At 37.8% G+C, this 23178-nt stretch overlaps 2 protein-coding genes across 2 annotated transcripts in view; both read left to right on the top strand.

Annotated features, from left to right (window-relative positions):
* LOC109827709 (plant UBX domain-containing protein 7) overlaps positions 1-9745 on the top strand; it is a 14971-nt gene extending 5226 nt beyond the window's left edge. The window contains 6 exon segments of the mRNA XM_020394726.1: positions 4050-4127; positions 4220-4288; positions 6672-6815; positions 6933-7035; positions 8328-8599; positions 9306-9745. Of these exon segments, the coding sequence (XP_020250315.1) occupies positions 4050-4127; positions 4220-4288; positions 6672-6815; positions 6933-7035; positions 8328-8599; positions 9306-9470 (831 nt within the window). The 3' untranslated portion in view covers positions 9471-9745.
* A 2095-nt stretch (positions 9746-11840) lies between these two features.
* On the top strand, positions 11841-13633 carry LOC109827711. Its single transcript, XM_020394727.1, has 2 exons — positions 11841-12198; positions 13271-13633. Exons 1-2 carry the CDS (start codon positions 11914-11916, stop codon positions 13310-13312), a joined length of 327 nt encoding a protein of 108 aa, XP_020250316.1. The 5' UTR covers positions 11841-11913; the 3' UTR covers positions 13313-13633.
* Positions 13634-23178: the final 9545 nt, after the last annotated feature.

Genomic DNA, 23178 nt, shown 5'->3' with positions numbered 1-23178 from the left:
AACTTCAAGAAGACCTATCACATCGATGCCATAACTCCTTGAGCCTAAGTTCCCAAGGGTATGGTGATGAAAGAAATCAGAAATGATTTATATTATACAAATCTAGCACATGCTGCATGAAATTTTTTAGACATGTAATCCCTTTAAGTATTACCACTTTTTGGACCCAATATCAAGATTATGACGCCTAGAATGATGCTAGGTTTGGTTTTATTGTCTAGCACTTAGCAAGTTTCTAGTGTTGTACTTGCTACTAAGAAAATGTTTAGACCACATGTAGATCTAATCCTATTGTGCTAGGATGTGGTATCAAGTGTAGATTAAGAAAATGATGCCTGAGTGACACCTGACTGAAACTAGGTGGTATGTTTCCCATGCTAGTCTTCAAAGCGTATTATAGTCATCTTTCAACTTTAGGTAGACGTTTTGGCTTGTGCTACTAATGCCGCCACTACTTAAGATTAGGATGTTTTCTTGAGGGGTTTCCTAAAGTGTTTTTCTTAGTGCAATCAATTCTGCCTGATGCCTGTGAGGCTTCTTCGGGTAGGCATGCCTCCATACCATTGTTGAGTCTACTTAGGATTATTTCTTCAAAGGTGTGATGCGGAATCGCTATGGTGATATGTCAACTGTTTTGGTTGTTGCAGTCCCGAGCTCTTGTAGCCAATATGAAATCAACATGATAATCTACTTTTATTTTGATGTTAGAACTCCAATGGTGGCCTGGGCCTAGGTTTGCACAGATATGAGTGCGGGTCTGGACACGGATGTGGATGCGGGCAAGAGACACGATAAATTTGTAAAATGCAGGATGTAGAGACATGAGTATTTATATGTGTATATATATGATTTACATTAGATCAAATTTTGAATTAAAATACATATAACATTTGTATTTTTTAAAATTATTTCTAACAATTAAGAATCAAATTAAATCAAACTAAGAATTAAGGTTTCACAGTAAATGTTTAGTTTTGATCGCATGAGATACAGTGGTATTTTTCAAATCTTTAAATATTAGGTTTCATTTTTTGGGTTCAAAGGCAAATAAGTTTTTGATCCTGATATACCAAAGAAACTAGTAGGGTTATAAGTAATGGGAAATCAGTTTTGTTTTGAGCCACACATGTCCATAGCGTGTTCGCGCGAATCTGTGTCCGATACGGGACCTAAACGCAGTGTTTGGGTAACCTAGGCTTGGGATATATTTGAACATTAAGTTCTCTAATCCATCACATGGGGGCTAATGTGTCGGCCTTGTATAAATAGGCTTCATGAAAAATCATGATCTATCTATCCATGATATCCACAGGATTCAGATGTTCTCACTGTCATTACTCTTTTTCATCAGCCTCTTCACTAGTAGCCCTTTGGTCCTTTGTATTACTTTCATGCTATAGCTTTAAATAGCTTCCCCAGTGATTCCATAGACCCTAGTTTTCACCAAGGACTCGAATCTCGATAAACCTCATTAAATAGTTGTTCTACTTGATGCTAAAATATGTGCATCGTGCATATTTTACATTTACCCTCTTATGGAAATGCACCTTCCTAACTTTGTTTAGATTGTTTAACAAAAACATACACTGTCCAATAAACATGTATGGTACGATATTGTTAAAACATATAGTGACACCATTCAACTTCTATCCTGGCAATAGCCTTTCATATGTATATTAAAAAATTGGGTTTTTCTAATCTTAGACTCTCAAATCTTAACCCCAAATACATACATACATACACACACATGTTTTTCCAATGTGTCTTTCGTCCCTCCTTCGGGCTCAGAACAACACACACATACATGTTTTTCTAATGTGTCTTTCGTCCCTACTTCGGGCTCAGAACATAATCAATGTCTTCATCAAGGCATAAAGGCCCAAAACAATACATACATGTTTTTCCAATGTGTCTTTCGTCCCTCCTTTGGGCTCAGAACATAATCAATGTCTTCATCAATGCATAAAGGCCCAAAACAAAAAACTAAACTAATGCTAATAGTAAAGGAAGAGGTAACTACAATTGAAACTAAGCAAGGGATATTTTTCAAAACAAGTTAGAGATTTGAAGGTCTAATTTAGAAATGTGAAGATTTGAGGTCTAATGCGAAATTAACAAAGACTGTAGTAAAGGAAGAGGTAACTACAATTGAAACTAAGCAAGGGATATTTTTCAAAACAAGTTAGAGATTTGAGGGTCTAATTTAGAAATGTGAAGATTTGAGGTCTAATGCGAAATTAACAAAGACTGGGGTCTAATATGAACCAATGTTGAAAAAGGGTTATGTAACGCGTTATAACGCGTTTTATAACTTAATGCGAGGTTCATGCTACATAACTTGCGGATATAACTCATACACAATGTAACACAGCGTTTTTTTTTCTAAAAATTCCAAAAAAAGATTAAAACGCATAATCCAAAATAACCTCAGTTAGATGCACTTGATTTTTTGGAAACGTGGATTTAATATCCACCGTCCGTTATATACAAAAACCCATCCCTCTCTCACCCGAACTCTCTCACCTAATTCGCTGGTAGCCGCATCCCCAAAACCCTAATTCCCTCTCACCTGACTCTCTGGTCTTTGCTCGCTGCCTCCACCTTCGACGAGAACGAGATCTCTCCCTCCACCCCAATGAAGAAATCTCTCACTCCTCCACCCTGACGAACAACTCTCTCAGTCTCTACTACCACCCTCGACAAAATCTCTCTCCCGCCTTAATCTTCGACAAAATCTCTCTCTCCTTGACGACAAAATCATCTCGAGCACCTATCTCCATCATCAAGTTAATTTAGCTCATTTTGAGTCTCAAACATCTCCCGCTCGAACCTAAACAGTGAACCATCTCTCTCAAACTCCATCTTCCTCAGCTTGCACAATCATTCACCCATCTCCATGATCAAGTTAAAGCTTTGTTGCTTAGATTTTGATTGATTATAAGGTTAATTAGGCTTAATTTCATGAAAATTAGTTTGCAATTTGCATTATGCAATCACTGTATGTGCCAAATTTTTACTGTTTGATAATCATGCTTGGTCTTGGTTGATGTTGTGAACTTAAATTAAGGATATATTTGATCATTTGATGATGTCTTTTGGAATGATTGTTAGTCATATATGACTAATTTTTGTTAAAAAATTGTTATATTATATTTCTATATTTGATAATTGTGATGTTATGTTAGAAAAGTTTGATGATTCTAAGTATTAAAGTTTTTATGAATTGTTAGTATTTATAAAATATCTAAATAATTAGTAAACAATGTAACCTACGTTATGCGTTACGTTTTTTTGTGTTTTTCCTTAACACTTAACAGGAGGTAAGCATTACATAACCCATTTTCATTATTTTCAACATTGGAAAAAACCTTAAAAATTCTAACGTAGAGCACACCCTCTTGCAAATGCATACAGACTTGAAACATGTATGTTTTGTATAAAAATGTTTCACATGACTTCTAATGAGGATATCACCTAATTGATTACCATATATACTTTTGACAGGCTCCGAACCGGTACCATTTCATGACCTTCAATAATACCTTAATTGTCCAAGAAAATATGTGAAAAAAGTCAAGCAATATTCATGATGAACTGCCCAGTGTCAAGTGTGGTTGGTTTTGCATGTTGGTCAGTTGTAGAGCATATTCCGCCCAATTGCTCAGGGCAGTTAGGTACAAATGCCTTGAACTGAGGAAATGTTACTAAACCATTTAGGCTTGAAGAAAAATTCTTAAAAACATTGATACACAAATATAAGTTTTTAAAGGATTTGTCATGTTGCTATGCCGTAATATTCTACTTTTATGTTTTGACTATTATGTCATTCTCGTCCTTCTCATATGTATGATTCTATGCCCATGCTTCCTATGTTAATGATGACATCAAACTGGAACATAATCTTCAGCCTCTGCACTGCTTCTTGGCATCACAATAGATAAAGAAACAGTGTTGAGTTTAGGTTCTTGTTATATTTGTTTTTCCCCTTCTTTTTCTTCAATAAATTTTCTTTTGTTTAATACTTATTATTGCGTTCTCTATGAATGTAGGCAAAGGTAGAAGCTGCTTTTATGGATAAATGGTTGTTAATTAACCTGCAGTCGACTGAAGAGTTCAGCTCTCACATGGTAAACCTCAAATGAACACTCATGGATACCTTTTACATTTTATATGTACTTGAGAAGAGCTGATTTCAATTATACTTGCTTTAATCGCAAAGCTTAACCGGGACACATGGGCGAATGAAGCTGTGGCGCAAACAATTCGTACTAATTTCATATTCTGGCAGGTCTGTGTTTCAATTGTACTTGTAGACACACAGTAAATATTGCTTCCAGTGCTTTCATTTGTATTTGTACTTGTGGCATGACTGTTTTCTAAATTGCCATTAATAGCATGTTACCAAGGAAAATTGTCTTTCTGCCTTTTCAAGTTTTGTTGTTCCCTTTGAAGATTGTCTTAAGTCTTATGTGGTTCATCTTTTTTAACCCTGACGTTGTATTTGACTATTGTCGTTTTATGTGTTAGACAAACTGTGTACTCTTTGAATTTGTTTTTCCTTCATAGTTTCTTTTTAAACATTGTGTTCACAATATATGTTTATTCAATGTTGGAATCTGGGCATGGTAGCACTGTGGTGGTAAAAAGTTTTATCACTATTCTAGCACTTAGATGCATACATGGATCTGTCAGCTACAACTCGACAATTTCGGAATGTGTAGATTTAAGACATGCCAAAGTGATCCAGTCTGTAGCAACCTGAGAGGGAGCGTTTGAGTATTATGTGCAACTCACAGAGGCAAGAGGCTTTTTTTAAGGGTTCAGGCAAGAAGGTTTTCTTTTTTGGGGGTGTTCAAGTATTATGCCCATTTCCCCATGTATGATAAGTAACCTAAACAGCAAAGTCCTTACCACACTGTCCGTTATTGGTCAATATAATAGGAAATAGTCCCTCGTCCCTCTTAGAAAGTATTAACATCAGTTGGTAAGTGGTGGAAGGAAGCAGCAGAGTGAAAACGAACTTTCCAGGACATGTGGCACATCCCCATATTATGCCTCTTGGATGATAACTTTTTTATTATCAAAAAACCTTCACCACATTATTAATTTGTCCATACTTGATCAATGAAAATTGGAGATGTCAGCAGGAGAAATCTGTGGTTTTAACAACAGTACTATACTGTCCATTCTTGGTCAATAAAATAGGAGATTGTCACCATTAGAAAGTCTTAATATCAGTTGGTAAGTGGTGGAAGGAAGCAGGAGAGTGAAAACGAACTTGTCAGGACACATGGCACATCCCCATATTATGCCTCTTGAATGATAGCTATTTTATCATCAAAGGACCTTCACCACATTATTAAATTTGTCCATACTTGATCAATGAAAATTGGAGATGTCAGCAGAAGAAATCTGTGGTCCTAGCAACAGTACTTAGGTTGTGGAAGTAGCAGCGGAAATGAAAGAAATTGGAAGTTGTTTTGTGTGTGGAGAAACATCATTACATTTTGTCCATACTTGATGAATGAAATTGGAGACTGTCAACAGGAGAAATCCGTAGTCGTAACAACAGTACGTAGGTTGTGAAAGTAAGCAGCAGACTGAAAAATGGCACTTGGAAACAAAAGAAATTGGAAGTTATTAAACGTATAGATGATTGGAGCTAAACAAAGTTGTGGTTGTTTCGAATGAAATTTCTTTGGTAATGAGAAGTGTACAAAAATTAAACACAGTTTATTTGTAGAAATGGGATGTACTAATTCTCATGAAAAGCAAGACCTGATAAACTTTGACTAGTAAACTGGTTGAATGGATTGTAAAATTTATGGAGTATTTAGACGGATAAAAACGAAATCAAGTGGCTAACCCCTTTATATTGAGGTCAGACGTTGTAGACATGGACTATGGTAATCGAAGGAGTCAAAAATATAGAGAGAGAGAAACTCTCTCTTAATTTATACTATTTCAAAATAGATGGATTATAGAGGTACCCCTCTTGACACCGACACCTTCCAAGCTGGGTCACATCGCAAGTGCATTTCACTCTTGACTCACCAGTGGTTTGTCACTAGATTAGCTAGCTAATCATGTGATGTCACATACTATCTTAATAACTTCCTCCAAGACTTTAGCTTAAACAGAACAACAATCAATCTCAATATGCTTTATCCTCTAATTGAAGACAATATAAATGCATCTTGATTATTAACAAAGTCATAGGATATGAATGATCGGAGCTAAGTTCTTGTGACAAATACTTTAACCGACATGAGTTGAAAGGAACTCTATCCATCTGCATTTATATTGTCTGCCTGCTTCACTTTGGAGAATATATTGAAGGGTCTGTGGGGTTTATCCGGTTGCAGAAACTAGTATATATCTAAAATTTTCTATGGCTTGCATGATTTAGCGTACTTGCATGTGTACGAACAACTTAAGCATAACAACAACAAAGCATGTCCTTAAAATTATATGGGTCGGTATGCATGCATAAGCTTCCATAAAATCCTTGCTAAGAAAGCCTAGCCAAAACCATTGGTTGGTTATACGAATGAGTAAGGTTATGTAGACCATCATTGTCAAGCAAGCTGGGCCGACATACTCAACAAAGAATGAATTTTGCATACAGAAAGATAAAAGTGATCCTTCTTCTGTCATTTGATTCATATCAGGTATATAATGACTCTAGTGAAGGGAAGAAGGTGTGTACCTATTATCACCTGGTTTCCATTCCTGCAATTCTCATAATCGATCCTGTGACTGGACAAAAAATGCGTGCGTGGAGTGGCATGATACAGCCGGATCGCTTGTTGGAGGTAATGAATAATGAGTACGCAAAGGTTTATGTTGGAAGAATATTGCATTTCTAATGTAGAGGAACACGTATCCCTCTTTTGTCTATTTTAGTGTTGAATCAATATTTCTTTGTGTAGGATTTACTTCCCTATTTGGAGAGGGGTCCAAAAGACCATCATGTTGCACAGCCTCTCAAACGTCGAAGAGAGGTTTCTCAAGATTCTATACTCCACACTCCAGGTATGCAGGGTGTCTAAAGCTGTATCTGCATGTTCAATATGTCTCCTATTTCAAATATAATCTATTTACCATGCCAATGAGTGCTTGAGAATGTTCTAGCACTATAAAAATGGCTGATAGCTGCTATCCTTCATTTTCATGTTGGTGTTTTTCCTCTGCTATTTGTTAGATAAGCCTGCACCAGGTTGTGTAAGCCAGTTCTCTGTCATCATAAATGGCGCTTTGCCTTTTAATTTTTGGATTTGGATCCTCTCCACTACCAAAAACTAGTGGGGAGACCATTACTTTTGATCACAACCTTCTATTAATTAGTTGACGATTGTGATTCATCTTGAGTGAGAAGTGGAATGAGTGTAATATAAGGATATGATATTAGCCAAGATTGAATTTAATCAATAGCGTGTACTGCAGATCAGGTGTTTTTTTATTAACAGTATGGTCTCCGCACTAGTTTGTGGTTGTCAGATGATCCAAAATTTTAATTATCGCCGTAAAATCTCTGTTATAATTTTTGAGAAAATCACTAATCAACTTTAAGCCTCTAGTTTTGCTACATTTCAGAATTTCAGAGATATGTTAGAGTTCTACTAGTTCTACTCGGATGAGATCCATATAGGACTTTTCGACGATCATGAAAGAGGCTTGACCTCATTCTAGGAATTAGTTAAGGGGCCTCTCTCAATGCTTGTTTTGGATTCGTACATGGATTAATCTGTATAAGTTCAGAATTATTGTATTTTGAAAGAGGAAAAAAGAGCATTATAATTAAATTAAAATAGTTGATTTTTAAGCATATGTGTGGATAATGTTTTAAGCACGTGTGTGTGGGTTGTTGCAACATTCCTTTTTATCTGCTGCCTGTTTCACTGAAGCTACCGTGCAATCCCCTTTAGCGATTGGGTTGGAGAGTCGAATTTTATCTCTCTTTCCTTTTTGTTAACTTCCATCTGATTCTTTCCAAATGTCTACTTGTGATTAGAGATCAACTTCTTCAACCTTGCTACATCACTGCTGATATCCATTGTCTCCATTTAGTCAATCACGCTGATACATTTAATTTGGTTGTAAGGTTAAAGAGAGAATATTCTGCTAATGGGTATGTATTAGAGCCTATCTTACTCGAATTCACCATTGGTTGCTGCAGTTTGTTGACAATAATAGTAGCATAAGTACCCTTCCCCTTTTTTACGTGCCTTGAAAGAATAGTAGCAACTAAACAACAAAAGGAAGCCCTTTAAGTCAGTCGTTTTCAAGGTTTTAGGCATTCCTAATTCACCATGATTTACTTGTAGATAAAACAACCGAAGAAGTGAAGAGGTGCAAGCGGCAACTGGCATGCTTCTAGTGGAGCGGTATTAGAAACAGATTCCAATAGGAGTCCTCTGGCCACAGCGAGGAGCCCAAAACCGAGAATGAAGCTGAGACTAGCTCGATCGCAAAGCCCTCTTATCCTCCTCTACCTGAAGAACCTAAAGGCAGCAGGGAACTTCTTTGTAGAGTTGGAGTTCGCCTCCCAGATGGAAGAAGAGTCCAAAGGAATTTTCTTCGAACAGACTCTATCAAGGTAGATATAAGAAAAATGGTTTTTCAGATATTAATCCTCAAATATTCAAGAATTCCATATTAGTCTCTCAAATCTTTAAAATTGCTCACAAGTCCCTCAAGTCCAAAGGGGTCTTGTAGATTGGTCCCTCACAAAAAAAAAAAATAAAAATAAAAATAAAAAAATAAAATAAAAAATAAATAAAAAAAATAAAAAATAAAAAATAAAAAAATAAAAGAAAAGGAAAAAATATCTTTGTGTTCACAAAAACATAAGCTTAGGGCCATGTTGCTATTTGGGGAGCAATTTGCAAGACAAGATTTGAGGGACTAATATCTGGAAAACCCAAAAAAGAACCTATAGAGCGCCTTTATAGAAAATCATATAGGGAAATAGGGGAATGCTTGATCTAGCAAAATTTTGATGCACATCACTATCAACTATCAGTGTAGTCAGTATTGCATAGTGCATAGCAATGCAATACATCAATGCAGACTCTTTCATGCAGTCCGCACAGATACACTGATACACAGTACCGACTGCTTGATAGTAGGTGGTGATGTATGCATCAAGAATCGTGTTAGGCTGTATATCTTCATCCATGATTTTTTGTATAGTTGGCCCTCTATAGGATTTATTCTCTCCTAGGTATATATCAAAAGCCTAAACTTATCCATATATCTATCTCTGTGGTAATCTGCCCTTCTCCATCATTGTCAATACGCAGCTCTTATGGTCCTTCTGCTGCTCCCTCCTGGAGGATGGCGAAACTCGTCCTTTTCACTTTACACAAGCAATTCCTGGCGTATCAAAGAGCCTTGATTATGACAGCGAACAAACTTTTGAAGAAGCAGGCTTATCAAATTCGATGCTCTCTATGGCGTGGGATTGAGGAATAGTAAACAAACCTTTGCGATTATGGTTTCTTTTGTGAACTTTTGTTCTTTTGGGGGCAAACAAAATTGATTCATTAACTTATTGCGAGTAATTATCGACAAATATACTTGTAAGTTAGTCTCTGAATCTTGTTAGTTTCTGAATCTTGAAGATTGTATAAAGTATAATTTTTGTTTATTAAGAAGCAGGTTTATCAAATTCGATGCTCTCTATTGTGTGGGATTGAGGAATAGTAAACAAGCCTTTGCGCTATGGATTCTTTTGTGAACCTTCGTTCTTTTGGGGCAAACAAAATTGATTCATTAACTTATTGCAATTTATTATTGACAAATATACTTGTAAGTCAGTCTCTGAATCTTGTCAGTCTCTGAATCTTAAAGATTATATAAAGTATAATTTTTGTTTATTATGTTTATAAATGTTACAGGGTTAGTTGTATAGCAACTTTAGAAATGCATTGCTGGTGAACCATCCTATGTGTGCTTTTCTAACCTGGTACTCTAATCATAAGCGTTTACTGCTTCGAGTTGATCTACATTACTTCTGTGAATCAAGGGAAAATCATTTTTATTCTGGTAAATTTGTGATTTTGAAAGTGTTTAATTTAGAGTGTTTTGCAAGAGTCTGTGGAAATTTGTTATATTTATGCTAATATATACGTCAACGCGGTGAATTTTTGTGAGTAATATTACTTTAGATTGTATGGTCGTGTTAGCATTGATTGAAGAGAGAAAAACAGATTGGATAAGTTTTGATCCTACTTATCAATTGAACTTGTATGATGTGATTATATCTAACAATTGTGTGTGTTTTTTTTAATTAAATCCAGTAATTTGCGCGCATGAGCTCTTTTCACTAAAAATAATTACATACCATTAGATCCCCATAAAACTTTCAGCCTGTGGCACCAAAACCCCAACGAACTTTCAAAATCACACTAAACCCCAACAGAATTTTTTGGACTTGTAGAAAACTCCTACGAACTTTTAGACTTTTGCAGATAACCCCCAAACGGTGGTAGTTTACTTTTTGTGTGGATTAAAATACCCCAACCTAAAAAAAGAACCTTCCTCTTAAAATCTTATAACCCCTTTACCTTTTAAATAATGTTAGGGGCACACCCCCTAACACACCACCAACCACACCCCCCTCTCCCATCGCTACAGTAAACCTATTTATGATTAGGGCTGAATATATAGAAAAATGCCATAAATGGAATTTTTAATAAGTTAAAGGGTCTTTTGTAGTCACGGGCATTCCTCAGGGCCAAGTTTGACTTAACATTGGTAAGTATGGAGGTTTTCTGCAAAAGTTCGATGGGGTTTAGTGTGATTTTGAAATCGTTGGGGTTAAGTGCAAAAGGCTGAAAGTTCAAGGGGGTTTAGTGTAATTTACCCAACAGATAACTACAGAGAGGATGGAAATGGGTCCGTGTGGAAGTTGAGTATTATCGCGACCACTCTGGTTTTTTTTTTCTGATGCCATTTCCGTGCGCATCCGCCTTCAGTCTCCAAACACTGAGTGCATAACAAGCGTTCGTGGTCAAAACTCGCCGAGTAATTCAATTTCCTTCTCACTAGCTGTTCGGGTTTAGCTCTTGCAGCTGACCTTTCGATTGAAGCTGCACCGCGAGTGACAGAATCTAGTTCTCACGAGAGAGAGGAGAGTGCAAGGAGCGGTGACGGGATCCTCGGTAGGGGATGGACGGAGGCGGTGACCGAGCGTCTGAGGATGGGGTGGCGTGCTCATAATCAGTAGTAGTTCCGTCATTTTCGGCAGGCGCCGCACCGCCACGGAAAAGACACTTTCGGCCCTACTCTGAGAGTGCCCACCTTGAATTTGGTATGCATACGATTTTCTAGTGGAGGCTCAATTTGTGAGCTCAACAGAGCAGAGATGAATGAATGCATCTAATACTCCTGAAGGGGTACCGATCCAGAAGACGATTTTCCTGAAGGGGAAGAAGGTGATAATGAAAACCCATCGGATGAAGATGATGGGAACGAGGATGAAGATGAACAAAGAGGAGAGTGTTTAAGAGATTCCGCAGCTTCTATGTGGCAAGATTATAATGCATGATTAATGTAATATATATCTTGTGTTGTAATCTCTATTTGTCTTGAACTTGATAATTGTTGGTTTTATGTTTAATATTTGTGTTGTGTTTGATGATTGTAAGACTAATGTTTTCTATTTCTATTGTACTTAATGACTGGAATTATTTATCTTTCGTGATAATAGTATAATCTATCATTTAAATTTCTTCATAGACTTGTTAATAATTTCCTTGTATATTTGCTAAGATTATTGTGTAAAATAGGAATGTAATTGTATATTTTCTAACATTATTGTGTAAATTAGGAATGTCAAAAAGAAGGTCTACAGATGGTGATTCTTCTAGGGGAGGAAATCACATCTCTTTGGTGTGGATTTCTGCTATGGATGAGAAGTTAATTGAAGCTCTTTTGCATCAAGATGTGATTGGAAACCGAGTAAATTCCGTCTTTTCAACATCGGCTTACAATCAAATAGTGGTTGAACTCCAAGAAATATTTCCTGATAAGCCAATTGATAGGGATAAGGCGAAAAATCGTGTGAAATATATGAAGTCAAAATGGGCAGCTTGCTATGACTTGTTTAAGAATGCGGGCAACGACTTTGCTTGGAATCGGAACACTAACATGTGGAGCGCGAAACCAGAAGTATGGGATCGACAAATTCAGGTAATTGAAAAATAACTACACACAATCATTATAATGTGGGAATAAACTGAGATAGCATGCATGGTTTTTCAATCATTCTACATTTTCTAAAGTTGACATTATAATGTGGGAATAAACTGAGATAGCATGCATGGTTTTTCAATCATTCTACATTTTCTAAAGTTGAAGCTGTAACTTTTTAACTGTAATCTTGTTGATGCATGGTTTTTCAATCATTCTACATTTTCTAAAGTTGAAGCTGTAACTTTTTAACTGTAATCTTGTTGTATGTTGTGAAAAATCCCAATTTTATTTGTATGATCTCTGATATTGATTCATGACAATATAATGACGTACTCTTAGCTTCTGCTAAATGAAGGGATATTAAATTCTTTAAATTGGTTTTACTGTAATAAAATGTGGACATGTTTTTTTGTAAAAATTACCAAGTACCAACCAATTTATTTCAAATTTATCTGACTGAACTGATGTGTTATTGTCATGATGAAGTTACAATTTTGCAAAACTTGCAATTTGTCCTACAAATATAGGGACCATGATGAACCTACAGTTCTGTTTAAAATGCCTTCAAAGTGTAATAGATTATGCTCCTAGAGTATGAGATTGAAGGTTATTGCGATCTTATGCATCAATTGTCAGTCACTTGACATCTTTTTAAAGCCTGCTTTCTTTATTTTGAAAAGCCTAAGGATATTCTTGTGTTTTGACTTCTTAAACCTATCGTCTTAGTTGCTTCTTTAATTTCAGCTGGCACTGTACTAATTTATATGTGAGTAGAGTTTAGTCGTGTAAGCAAATATTTACTTGTGCAGTTTGGTCATGAAACTCTCTGAGTGTTTCAGCCATGGCTGAAACTTCCTGAGTGTTTCAGCAATGGCTGAAACTCTTTCTAAAGAGTTCCAGCCATGGCTGAAGCTCAGTTTTTAGTGTTTCAGCCATGGTTTTTAGTGTTTTAGTGTTTCAGTCATGGTTGTCACATTGTTCACATGACTTAAAGCTCTACTTAAAAAAATAGCGTTTCTGTTAACATCATCCACGCTTACCAATCATTTTATTTGGAATTCATTTTCAGGCTCATCCAGAAGCTGCTGAATGGAGGACCAAGACTATTTAAAATTACGATAAATTACTTTTGCTTTTTGTAGCTGATAGAGCAACAAGAGAGCATGCCAAAACTATGGCTGAGTTACTAGAGAGAAGGCGGGCTTGTACTGATACTAACGAGGTTGATGTTGATCTTACAATTAATGGCATTGATGAAATGTTTCTAGGGAGGAAATCATCTTGGAGGGTATTGATGGTAACCAAGAAGCAATTGGCAAAGAAGACTTTCTGGGGCTGCAACGGAGACTAGGTCAACAGCAAATTAACTGAAGAAGAGCAAAAAGTCAAAGGAGGATGTTGGTCCTGAAAAACATTATAATGGCATAGAAAAAGTGGCTGAAGCAATGCTTGCAAGTGCTGAGGTATTCAACAAGGCTCGGGAAAATACTATAATTAAAACGGATGATCTTTGGAGTCTTTTGGTTGAGATTGGGGTCGACGACGAACACATTGATGATGCATATATATTCCTACTTAATTCTCCAGAGAATCTAAGGGGGGTACTTGGATGTCCAAGAGAGAGACAAAAGAAAATACTCGCGAGGATGATGCATATGGCATCTATGCCACCCCCACCTCATTATTAGCTTCCTACCTATTCATCTTTAATATTTTGGTTTTTCACTTTTGATAGATGCTTTTGGGTATTTGGTGGCAATTATAGCTTCTTGTCACTTTTTGGTTATTATATGGCAATTACAAATTTGTTACTGAATTATAGATGTTTATGATAAACTTGGAATATTTGATGACTATTGTAACTTCTTGTCATTTTTTGGTTACTGTATGGCAATTACAAACTTGTTGCCGAATTATGGATGCTTATGACAAACTTGGAATATTTGATGGCTATTGTAACTTCTTGTCACTTTTTGTTTATTGTATGGCGATTACAAACTTGTTGCCGATTTATGGATGCTTATAGCAAACTTGGAACATTTGTTGTTGACTTTTGTTAAATACATGTGGAAAAATTGGTTGGAGAATTGGTGTTTATGTTTTGATAAGATACATCGTTTGTTTTGTCAATTTATGCTGTGTGTATTGATTTGATAAGATCATGTGCTATTAGTATAAGAACAAAACACTATCCCTTTGGTGTTTATAAATTTCATGAGTTTATGTTATATGAAAAGTTTAAAAAGAACAAAGCACTCCCTTTGGTGTTTATAAATTTCATGAGTTTATGTTATATGAAAAGTTTAAAAAGAACAAAGCACTGTCCCTTTGGTGTTTATAAATTTCTTCATGAGTTTATGTTATATGAAAAGTTTAAAAAGAACAAAGCACTGTCCCTTTGGTGTTTATAAATTTCATAAGTTTATATTTTATTTTTATCATTTGTTATTAGGTAAAATGTTTTAATACCATACAAAGGTCATTTGTGTAATTTTATATATATTTTCTTTCCTTCCCTTCCCTCTATTAGTACTCCCAAACAAGTTATATAAATTCACCTTCATTAACCTTACTCAACTCCCAAACAATATATTACTGTGAGTGGGGTCCACCTTCACAAGTGAAGAGATAGAAGGGAGCGGAAGGCTATCTCGTGATAGCGTCAAGTGGGGGCCACGAATTTGTTCATGGGAGAGGACCTGTAGTTTTCGAGTTCTGCGTGAAGAGACCACGCTCACATGATCAATTGCTGGCCCACCCGAATGCCCATTGCCCACCCGTATTCCACTTTGCAGCTATAAATAGGGACCCTAGTTTCACCTAGGGTTGTGTGCAAGAGTGAAAAGAAAAATCGCAGAGAGAATTTTTTTTAGGCTGACCTTTTTTGAGAAGAAAAGCAGGGAGCCTATTTTGAGGGTTTAACTTGAGAAAACTGTATGATTATAAATCCTATTTGCATTCTTTTTTCCTCTAATAGTAGATCTCCCCTCCTTATCCTGTGGACGTAGGTAATTTGCCAAACCACGTTAAAATTGATTGTTCGTGCTGTAATTTGTAATAGAGAGTTTAGGTTCCCTCGACAGACCAGTCCTAGAACTGATGAGAGGAAGAGCTGATATCTCACTTTGTTGAGATATTTTGCTTTTGGTTCATGTTTCCTTTGTGAAACATGGATTTAGTTGAGACTTACTCTCTTGTCATGCACCAGAGGTACTGTCGAAATTTCCGCTGCGCACAACAAGTGATATCAGAGGTCAGGTTACGCTTGGGCAATTTGGAGGAGTAAATCGCTTTGGAAGCTCGTCTAGGGTTTCAATTGGAGTTAAATATAGGATCCTTTTGGTAAAGGCTCTATCTTTTTCAAGTTTGGATCTATTCTTTAGTTTGTTCCCCATTGGTTATTGGTGTGTTGAGGAATATGGTCGGGAAAGAAGGTGTTGAGGGTGGTGCTTCTGGTGTAAAGACCATTCAAAATTTGAATATCCACTCTACGAAGATAGATATGGAGAAGTTTAATAGCACGAACAACTTTGGACTTTGGTGATGCGAAGTTTTGAATGCGCTGAACGCGCAAAATTTAAAAGACACTTTGGAGTTGGATGACAAAGCAGATGATATTAAAGAGAAGGTTTGGAAAAGATGAATCGGACGGCGTGTTGTGTTATTAGGTCTTGTTTAACACAAGATTTAAAGTATGATGTGATGAATGAGACTTATGCAAAGAAGATTTGGGAGATCCTTGAGAGCAAGTATTTGACCAAGAGTGTGAAAAATCACTTGCATTTGAAGATGAGGCTTTATCGCTTCCAATTGAAGAAGGGAACCTCCATTAGTGACTACACGAAGCTTCTTGAGGCTTTAGCAAATATGAATGTTATAATCGAGGATGAGGACAAAGCATTATTATTATTGAGTTCCTTTCCTGATGAGGAATAAGAGACCTTTGTTCTTACCCTAATTAATGGGAAGACATCCCTTTCGTATAGTGAGGTCACCGCTGTACTTGTGAACTATCAGCTTCGAAAGAAGGATAATGAGGCTTCAGTTGAGCCGGTAGCGGAGGCATTGATCACAAGAGGTAAGAATCCAAACTGAAAGAATTAGAAGTCATAGTCCAGAGGGCATCCTACAGTTGGAAAAGATCAGTGTGCTTAGTGCAAGGAGACTGGTCATTGGACGAAAGATTGTCCAAAGCTCGACGAATGGATGAAGAATAAGCAGAAGGGAAAAGGGAAGCAACCATCATCAGAATGGATGAAGAATAAGCAGAAGGGAAAAGGGAAGCAACCATCATCAGAAGCAAACATCGTTATATCAGATGGTAATATTTTAGGGAAAAGGGAAGCAACCATCATCAGAAGCAAACATCGTTATATCAGATGGTAATATTTTTGATACTTTCATTTATTCGCTTTCTAGCAATCCTACAGGTAGCTATTCGGAGGAATCCAAGTGGATGTTGGATAATGGTGCGACCTATCATGTGTGTTCTAGAAAGGAATGGTTCTCCAGTTTTGAGAAACTAGATAGTGGTGTGGAGTTCATGGGAGATAACCATGCATGTCAGATCCTTGGGATAGGAAGAATTTGCATTAAGATGTTTGATGGGATTGTTAGAGAGTTACATGATGTGAGATATGTCCCTTCCTTGAGGAAGAACTTGATCTCAATTAGAGCATTGGTTAGAGAGGGTCTGAAGGTTCGTGTTGAGGACATGGTTCTTGAGATCGTGGAAGACTCTTTGATTGTGATGAAGGGCGTCAGGAGAAATAACCTGTACTATTTGATTGGAGATACAGTGACAGGTAGAGAGCTGACGACTTCTGTTGATTCGACTAGACTGCGGTATTTGGTGCTTAGTCATTCCAGTATTGATTTGGAGATGGGTGCAACGACCTACAATTTAAAATCCAGTGAACACTTTGGTGTGAGCAAGAAGACCAAAGTGAAGTTTAGCACCTCTATTCACCGCACAGAGGGTCTTTCAGATGAGGTTCACATGGATGTTTGGGGGCCTTCTAAAGAGGCATCATTAGGAGGAAATAGATATTTGGTTTTCTTTGTTGGTGATTGTTCTAGGCGTGTTTGGGTTGCAATCAAACCCCCTTTGGATAAAGTCCTATTAGTCTCCAACAGATTGAAGAAGTGTGTGATAGACAGAAAGGTGAATGTACTTCATTCTGATTTTAGTGGGAGGTACAAGATGGATCTGTTTTTGTATTGGAACCGAGCTCACGACATTTCGAGATACTTCGTTGGAAAGGAAATCTTAGGGCAACTAGATAGGGTGGTAAATTTGGAGAACCATGCCTTTCTGGAGGAGGATCGGTGTTTGTTGTCAAACAATGGTCTGCAAAAGAGTTTCTAGATTGAGGCTTCGACATATTTGGATCATCCTATTAAAGAGTTATCTACTGCTGTGATTGGAGGTAAAACTCAATTGGATATTTGGTTTGGTAATGTCACATTGGATGAGGCTTCGATGAGGCGGGAGCATATTGACTCTCAGCAGGTGGAGAGTTTTGGACAGGTCATAGAGGTATCACAGCAAGTGGAGAGTGATGCTACTTCATATTGGGTGGAGATTACTCCACATTCTCTAGATCATTCTGTATTGTTTGAGATTCCAGCTGAGGTGACATAGCTTGGGGATCAATTGGTTTTGGATGCAGATGATGAGTCGGGTTTTGATTCGAGCGCAGCTGATAGATGTAGTTTGGATATGATCATTAGTTCACCTCAGGTGGAGATGTTTGATTCGTTACACTTTGAGGTCATTGGAGGTGCTATCAGCCACAGAGTTGATGATATTGGAGGAGGGTTACGAACTCTTCTATTGGATTGAGGTCATTCGCGGCTATTTGGGTGAACTACGTGAAGGCTTGATTCCTTGGGCAAGAGGATACGTAGGCAGTCATTTTATGATATAGCCGATTTGGTGAGTTGATACCGACATTTGGAGAGTGTTCGCATTCTTATTTGGGTCTCGACTTGTTGTGGATTGAGTCCGTTATCGTGAATTATTTCACTTCGTACTAGACGCAACAAGTGAGACATTTAGTTTGGTTGGTGTCGGCTCAGTTTTGAGAAAACTTCACCGAGGTGAAGAATTGTGAGTGTGGCCCACCTTCACAAGTAAAGAGATAGAAGGGAGCAGAAGGCTGTCTCCTGATAGCATCAAGTGGGGGCCACAAATTTGTTCGTGGGAGAGGACCTGTAGTTTTCGAGTTTCGCGTGAAGAGATCGTGTTCACATGATCAGTTGCTGGCCCACCCGAATGCCCATTGCCCACCCGTATCCTACTTTGCAGCTATAAATAGGGACCCTAGTTTCGCCTAGGGTTGTGTGCAAGAGTGAGCGGGGGAAAATTTTCAGGGGCTGTGCTTGGTGAAAAAGTGCAGGCAGAGGAAAAGAAAAATCGCAAAGAGAAAAAGTTTTTTTTGGAGGCTGGCCTTTTTTGAGAAGGAAAGCATGGAGCCTATTTTGAGGGTTTAATTTGAGAGAGCTGTGTGATTGTAAACCCTATTTGTATTCTTTTTCCCTCTAATAGTAGATCTCCCCTCCTTACCCCATGGACGTAGGTAATTTGCCGAACCACGTTAAAATTGATTGTTCGTGCTGTGATTTGTAATAGAGAGTTTAGGTTCCCTCGACAGGTCAGTCCTAGAACTGATGAGAGGAAGAGCTGATATCTCACTTTATTGGGATATTTTACTTTCGGTTCTTGTTTCCTTTGTGAAACAGGGATTTAGTTGAGACTTACACTCCTGTCGTGCACCAGAGGTGCTGCCAAAATTTCCGCTACGCACAACAATTACAATTCTCCTTCATTTTCTTACCTTCCCTTTACCTTGTTTATCTTTCTTTTCCTTCCCTGAGTGAACTCCCAAACATACAATAAAACATTATCTAACTACTCCTGTTCTTTCATGTAGCAGGCAGTTTTATATGGCTTAATCTTCATTAACTAGGATTAATTGCTCGTAGGCCTCCTGTAGTACAACTTTGGGGACTTAACACCGTTGTGCGTATATACTAGGGTTATCTATAGAAAATTCCACCATAACTTTTGGAGAGCTACAGTAAACCTCAAACTTTTTTTTAATTAGACTAAACCCTCTTGAACTTTAGTAGTCATGAACTATTTTATTTTGCTAAATCTTATCTAAAAATTTATCTTTTAAACCACATATTAGCACCATCAACTTTAGCGTACTATAGGGTGAGCCCATTACCAAAAAAAGAAGACAAATTTACTTCCTAATAAAAAATACCCTTTTATGAAAAAGCAAAAATAAGTAATTTTTCAAGACTGGGGAATTCTCATATTTTTTTGGCATGCTTGAATGAAATGTTAGAGCAGATTGTGCTATTTGGAGATTAAATGATAAATTTCATGTGAAATTTAGAAAAATAAAATAATTCATGGAGATTACGTGCAACAACTCCTAAAGTTCAAGGGGTTTGGTGTAATTAAAAAAGTTGATGGGATTTACTGCAACTCCCCCAAAATTTTGTGGGAGTTTTCTATAATTAGAAAACGAGTCATTTTTTTTGAATCCGTGATAATTTTTTAGGAGTTCATCCAACATCTTTGATTAACAAAAGAATACATCAGTTGTCACATAATTGGTCACATTGTTCTGGAGAGGAAATTTTCACTGTAGACCCGTTTTAACTTTTTATTACCGAATTTGATCTTGTTGAGTTTTATTTAGCGGAATCGACCCGATTTCTCACCACGTCAGCGCTGTGGCGAGAAAGCGGGTCGATTATTTTTTCAACGGCCTCGTAAACAGTCAGGGTTGGCAACCCCGACTATTTAGTTCATCCGCTACGAAACACTTAACTAATTAGCTGGGGTTGGGAACCCCAACCAATTCGAAATGGTCCCATTTCGAATTGGTCGGGGTTCCCAACCCCGACCAATTAGCAGAGCCCAGCCGTCGCTGGGTTTAACCAGTGGACGAATTGGTCGGGGTTGGGAACCCCGACCAATTCGAAATGCTTTCATTTTGATTTGGTCGGGGTTCCCAACCCCGACCATTAAGCAGAGCCCAAACGCAGGGCCAGTGTAGGTGCACAAAATGGTCAGGGTTCCTAATCCCAACCATTTTGCAGACCTCCTTCCAGCCGACATTCACCTGGAAACTCATACTTCCTGTAGTACAAAATGTAATCACAAATAACACATGCTAAAATACAATCATACTCCTGTTATCAATCCACATTGCAATCACAAACACAAATATCATACGTACAATTCATATTTGCAAACTTAACATTATATCAAATCCATCGCAACACAAACAACATATCAAGTCCAAATTGCAACTCAAACGCAAACATCCTATCAAGTCCATCGAAACTTAACAAATATCAACAACGCCCTTTCCCCTCCCTCTCCCTCTTCGTCCGGTTGTGTGTGAAGTTGGGAGCGTATGACATCCGCGTCGACTCAAACGGCCTGTGAACATCCGGTCTGAGCCTGATCGTCCGGTTGTGTGTGAAGTTGGGAGCGTATGACATCCGCGTCGACTCAAACGGCCTGTGAACATCCGGCCTGAGCCTGTTATGAGCCGCCAGCTTCATCATGCGCACGGCTTGATCCCGCCCCCATGTGTCCTCATCGACGTCGCCACCCGGACTCAATTGGTCGCTCCTTCCGTCCATCGCGGCTTGCATTATGCGTCCTCTGAAGAGCCGACCATATCTTTTTTATCATTCGAAGGAACGTGTTCCTCGACTCCTGCTCGGTAGTCATGCGCAATGTGTCATGTGCCATAGTAGAAAGCTCTTCGAGCTCTTGTACTCCTTCAGAAAATAATTGTATATTTTTTTATACACTTACCAACTCTCTCTCGACTGGGTCTCTTGGTATGTACTCCTTCAGGGCTTTGTTTTTCTAAAATATCCACCGGTGAGTAATCCCTCAATACCATCGCAGATACACACATAGGTCAGGTGCATCAGCCCTCTCCATCACTACATGTTCCTCCCTTAAAATCGCCTCATTTTTTTGGTGTCAAGAACGAGGCCCACATTGCTCTATCCTCTCGCCGCTTGACAAAATAGTAATTGAGCCTGTAAAATATCCTCGCAACCAATGCCTGTATGGGCATTGCCCGAGCCCCCTTAAGTACCCCGTTGAAGCTTTCAGAACAATTGGTTGTTGTTATGCAGAACTGATTCACTCCATCTTTACTAAGTGCCCATCGGTCGACGTAATCACTACCCAGACTACTCTCAATCCAATCATGTGTAGCTTGAGATGTTGCCTTGATTTGATCCCGTATCCGATCATACACACATGTTTCAGGCATACAACCCGCTTGCCACAGAAGGTTTTGTAAATGAATCTGACTGAAGCTCTTTTTAAAGTTAGCTCTAATATGTCGTAAGCAATAGCGATGATGGTGATGAGAGCCAAATCTCCTCCACAATGCTTTTAGAATACCTTTTATCCTATCAGATATGAAAGTAATTTTTCTAGGAGGCAACACATTAAAAATATATAATTAAATGCAAGGAAAAAAGCACTCTCAATTTTCACTGTTCTCGACCTCCACAACGGCGAAGGCAAAAGGAAATAAGCCACCATCTGCATCAATTCCTGTAGCAACAAGCAGTACACCATTGTATTTACCGTATAAGTGTGTGCCATCAATGCTAAGAATAGGCCGAAAAAAATTAAACCCCTCAATCGAAGGCCCAAATACCCAAAAAAAGAGGTGAATTGATGAACTCCCGGATCGATCTCTTTGGTTATGAGTTTGTATTCAGATCCAGGATTACTTCTTTTGATCGCATCAAGATATTGAGGTAGTGTCGCATAAGACTTGTCCTAATTACCAAATATTTTTATTATCGCAATTCTCCTTGCATTCCATGCTTTAATATATGAGATTTTAATGAACTTGGTATCAAGCACTTTCTCAATTATATTATCGGGCGTTAGATCAAGCTTCTTCCTTAATTTTGGCATAATCAACCATTCTATGTAAGAGGCAGATGCACCACTGTGATCTTGCTCTAATATTGGATTGACACATGTGTGAACACCGTAGTATTCACTGATCCTAAATTAAAAATTGTGTTTCTTTCCTGCAAATGCATATAACTTCCAAGGACATAAGTAATCAGCTTCATTTCCCTCGGTCAGACCTGTTCTTTGTGTGTTCATAAAACATATTGCATTATAACTTGTGTGATTGCTTTTAACTTGCTTGAACTTGAAATTCTTTTCGAAAGAGTATTCACGAATAGCATCAACCAATTGGTTCTTAGTCTCGAATAAATCACCAACTTTAAAGGGGGCGTCATCATCTCCTCTATGAATTGAACTTTCACTGATGCACATATCTTTTACTGTGGAAGAACGAATCCACTCATCATCTTCAAACTCGTAGGGGGTGGTTCTTCATACTCAACATAGTCATTATTAACGTAAGCCTCATCAGGCCATTCCAGATTATCTTCGACATCTTGGGTAACAAATTGCATGCTATCAACTGGTGCACTATATTGTTCTTCACCTCCCGAGTCATTGCTTCTTTCATCCTCTTCGATTGTTGCCCCACTTAACGGCCCCATATTTCCATAAGAGACTTCATTATTCATGACATTTGACGTTCCACCGAATTGAGCCCGCTCCATTTTATTCGAAGAAGAAAGAAACCCATCGGAATGAACTCCCATATCTAACATGTGTGAGAATTATCCTGGAGGTTTGAATATTTGGCACGAATTATGTGGTAACTTTTCAATAAACAATTCTACCGTTTGTTGCGACTTGCCCAATTTAAACATAATACTCATATGATAATCGTTCGAGATCTCCACTGCGGATGTTCTATAAATAGCTATGGGCCAATTGCATATAATTTTCAGTTGGTATTCTCGTGGGTTAATTTTCGTAACTCGGTGTAATTCCATAACCAAGTCGTAGTAACTATATGATTCCGAGATCATTAATGG

The sequence above is a fragment of the Asparagus officinalis genome, unplaced genomic scaffold (assembly GCF_001876935.1).
Source record: "Asparagus officinalis unplaced genomic scaffold, Aspof.V1 AsparagusV1_Un384, whole genome shotgun sequence".
In the NCBI taxonomy this organism is placed as follows: Eukaryota; Viridiplantae; Streptophyta; class Magnoliopsida; order Asparagales; family Asparagaceae; genus Asparagus; species Asparagus officinalis.
The sequence above is the reverse complement of the archived record's forward strand: the minus strand, read 5'-3'. Positions and strand labels throughout refer to the sequence as shown.

Coding starts and splice junctions, on each gene's coding strand:
- LOC109827711 (XM_020394727.1), top strand. CDS start 11,914: ATGGATGAGAAGTTAATTGAAGCTCTTTTGCATCAAGATGTGATTGGA. Junction 12,199..13,270: donor TATGGGATCGACAAATTCAG/GTAATTGAAAAA, acceptor ATTCATTTTCAG/GCTCATCCAGAAGCTGCTGA.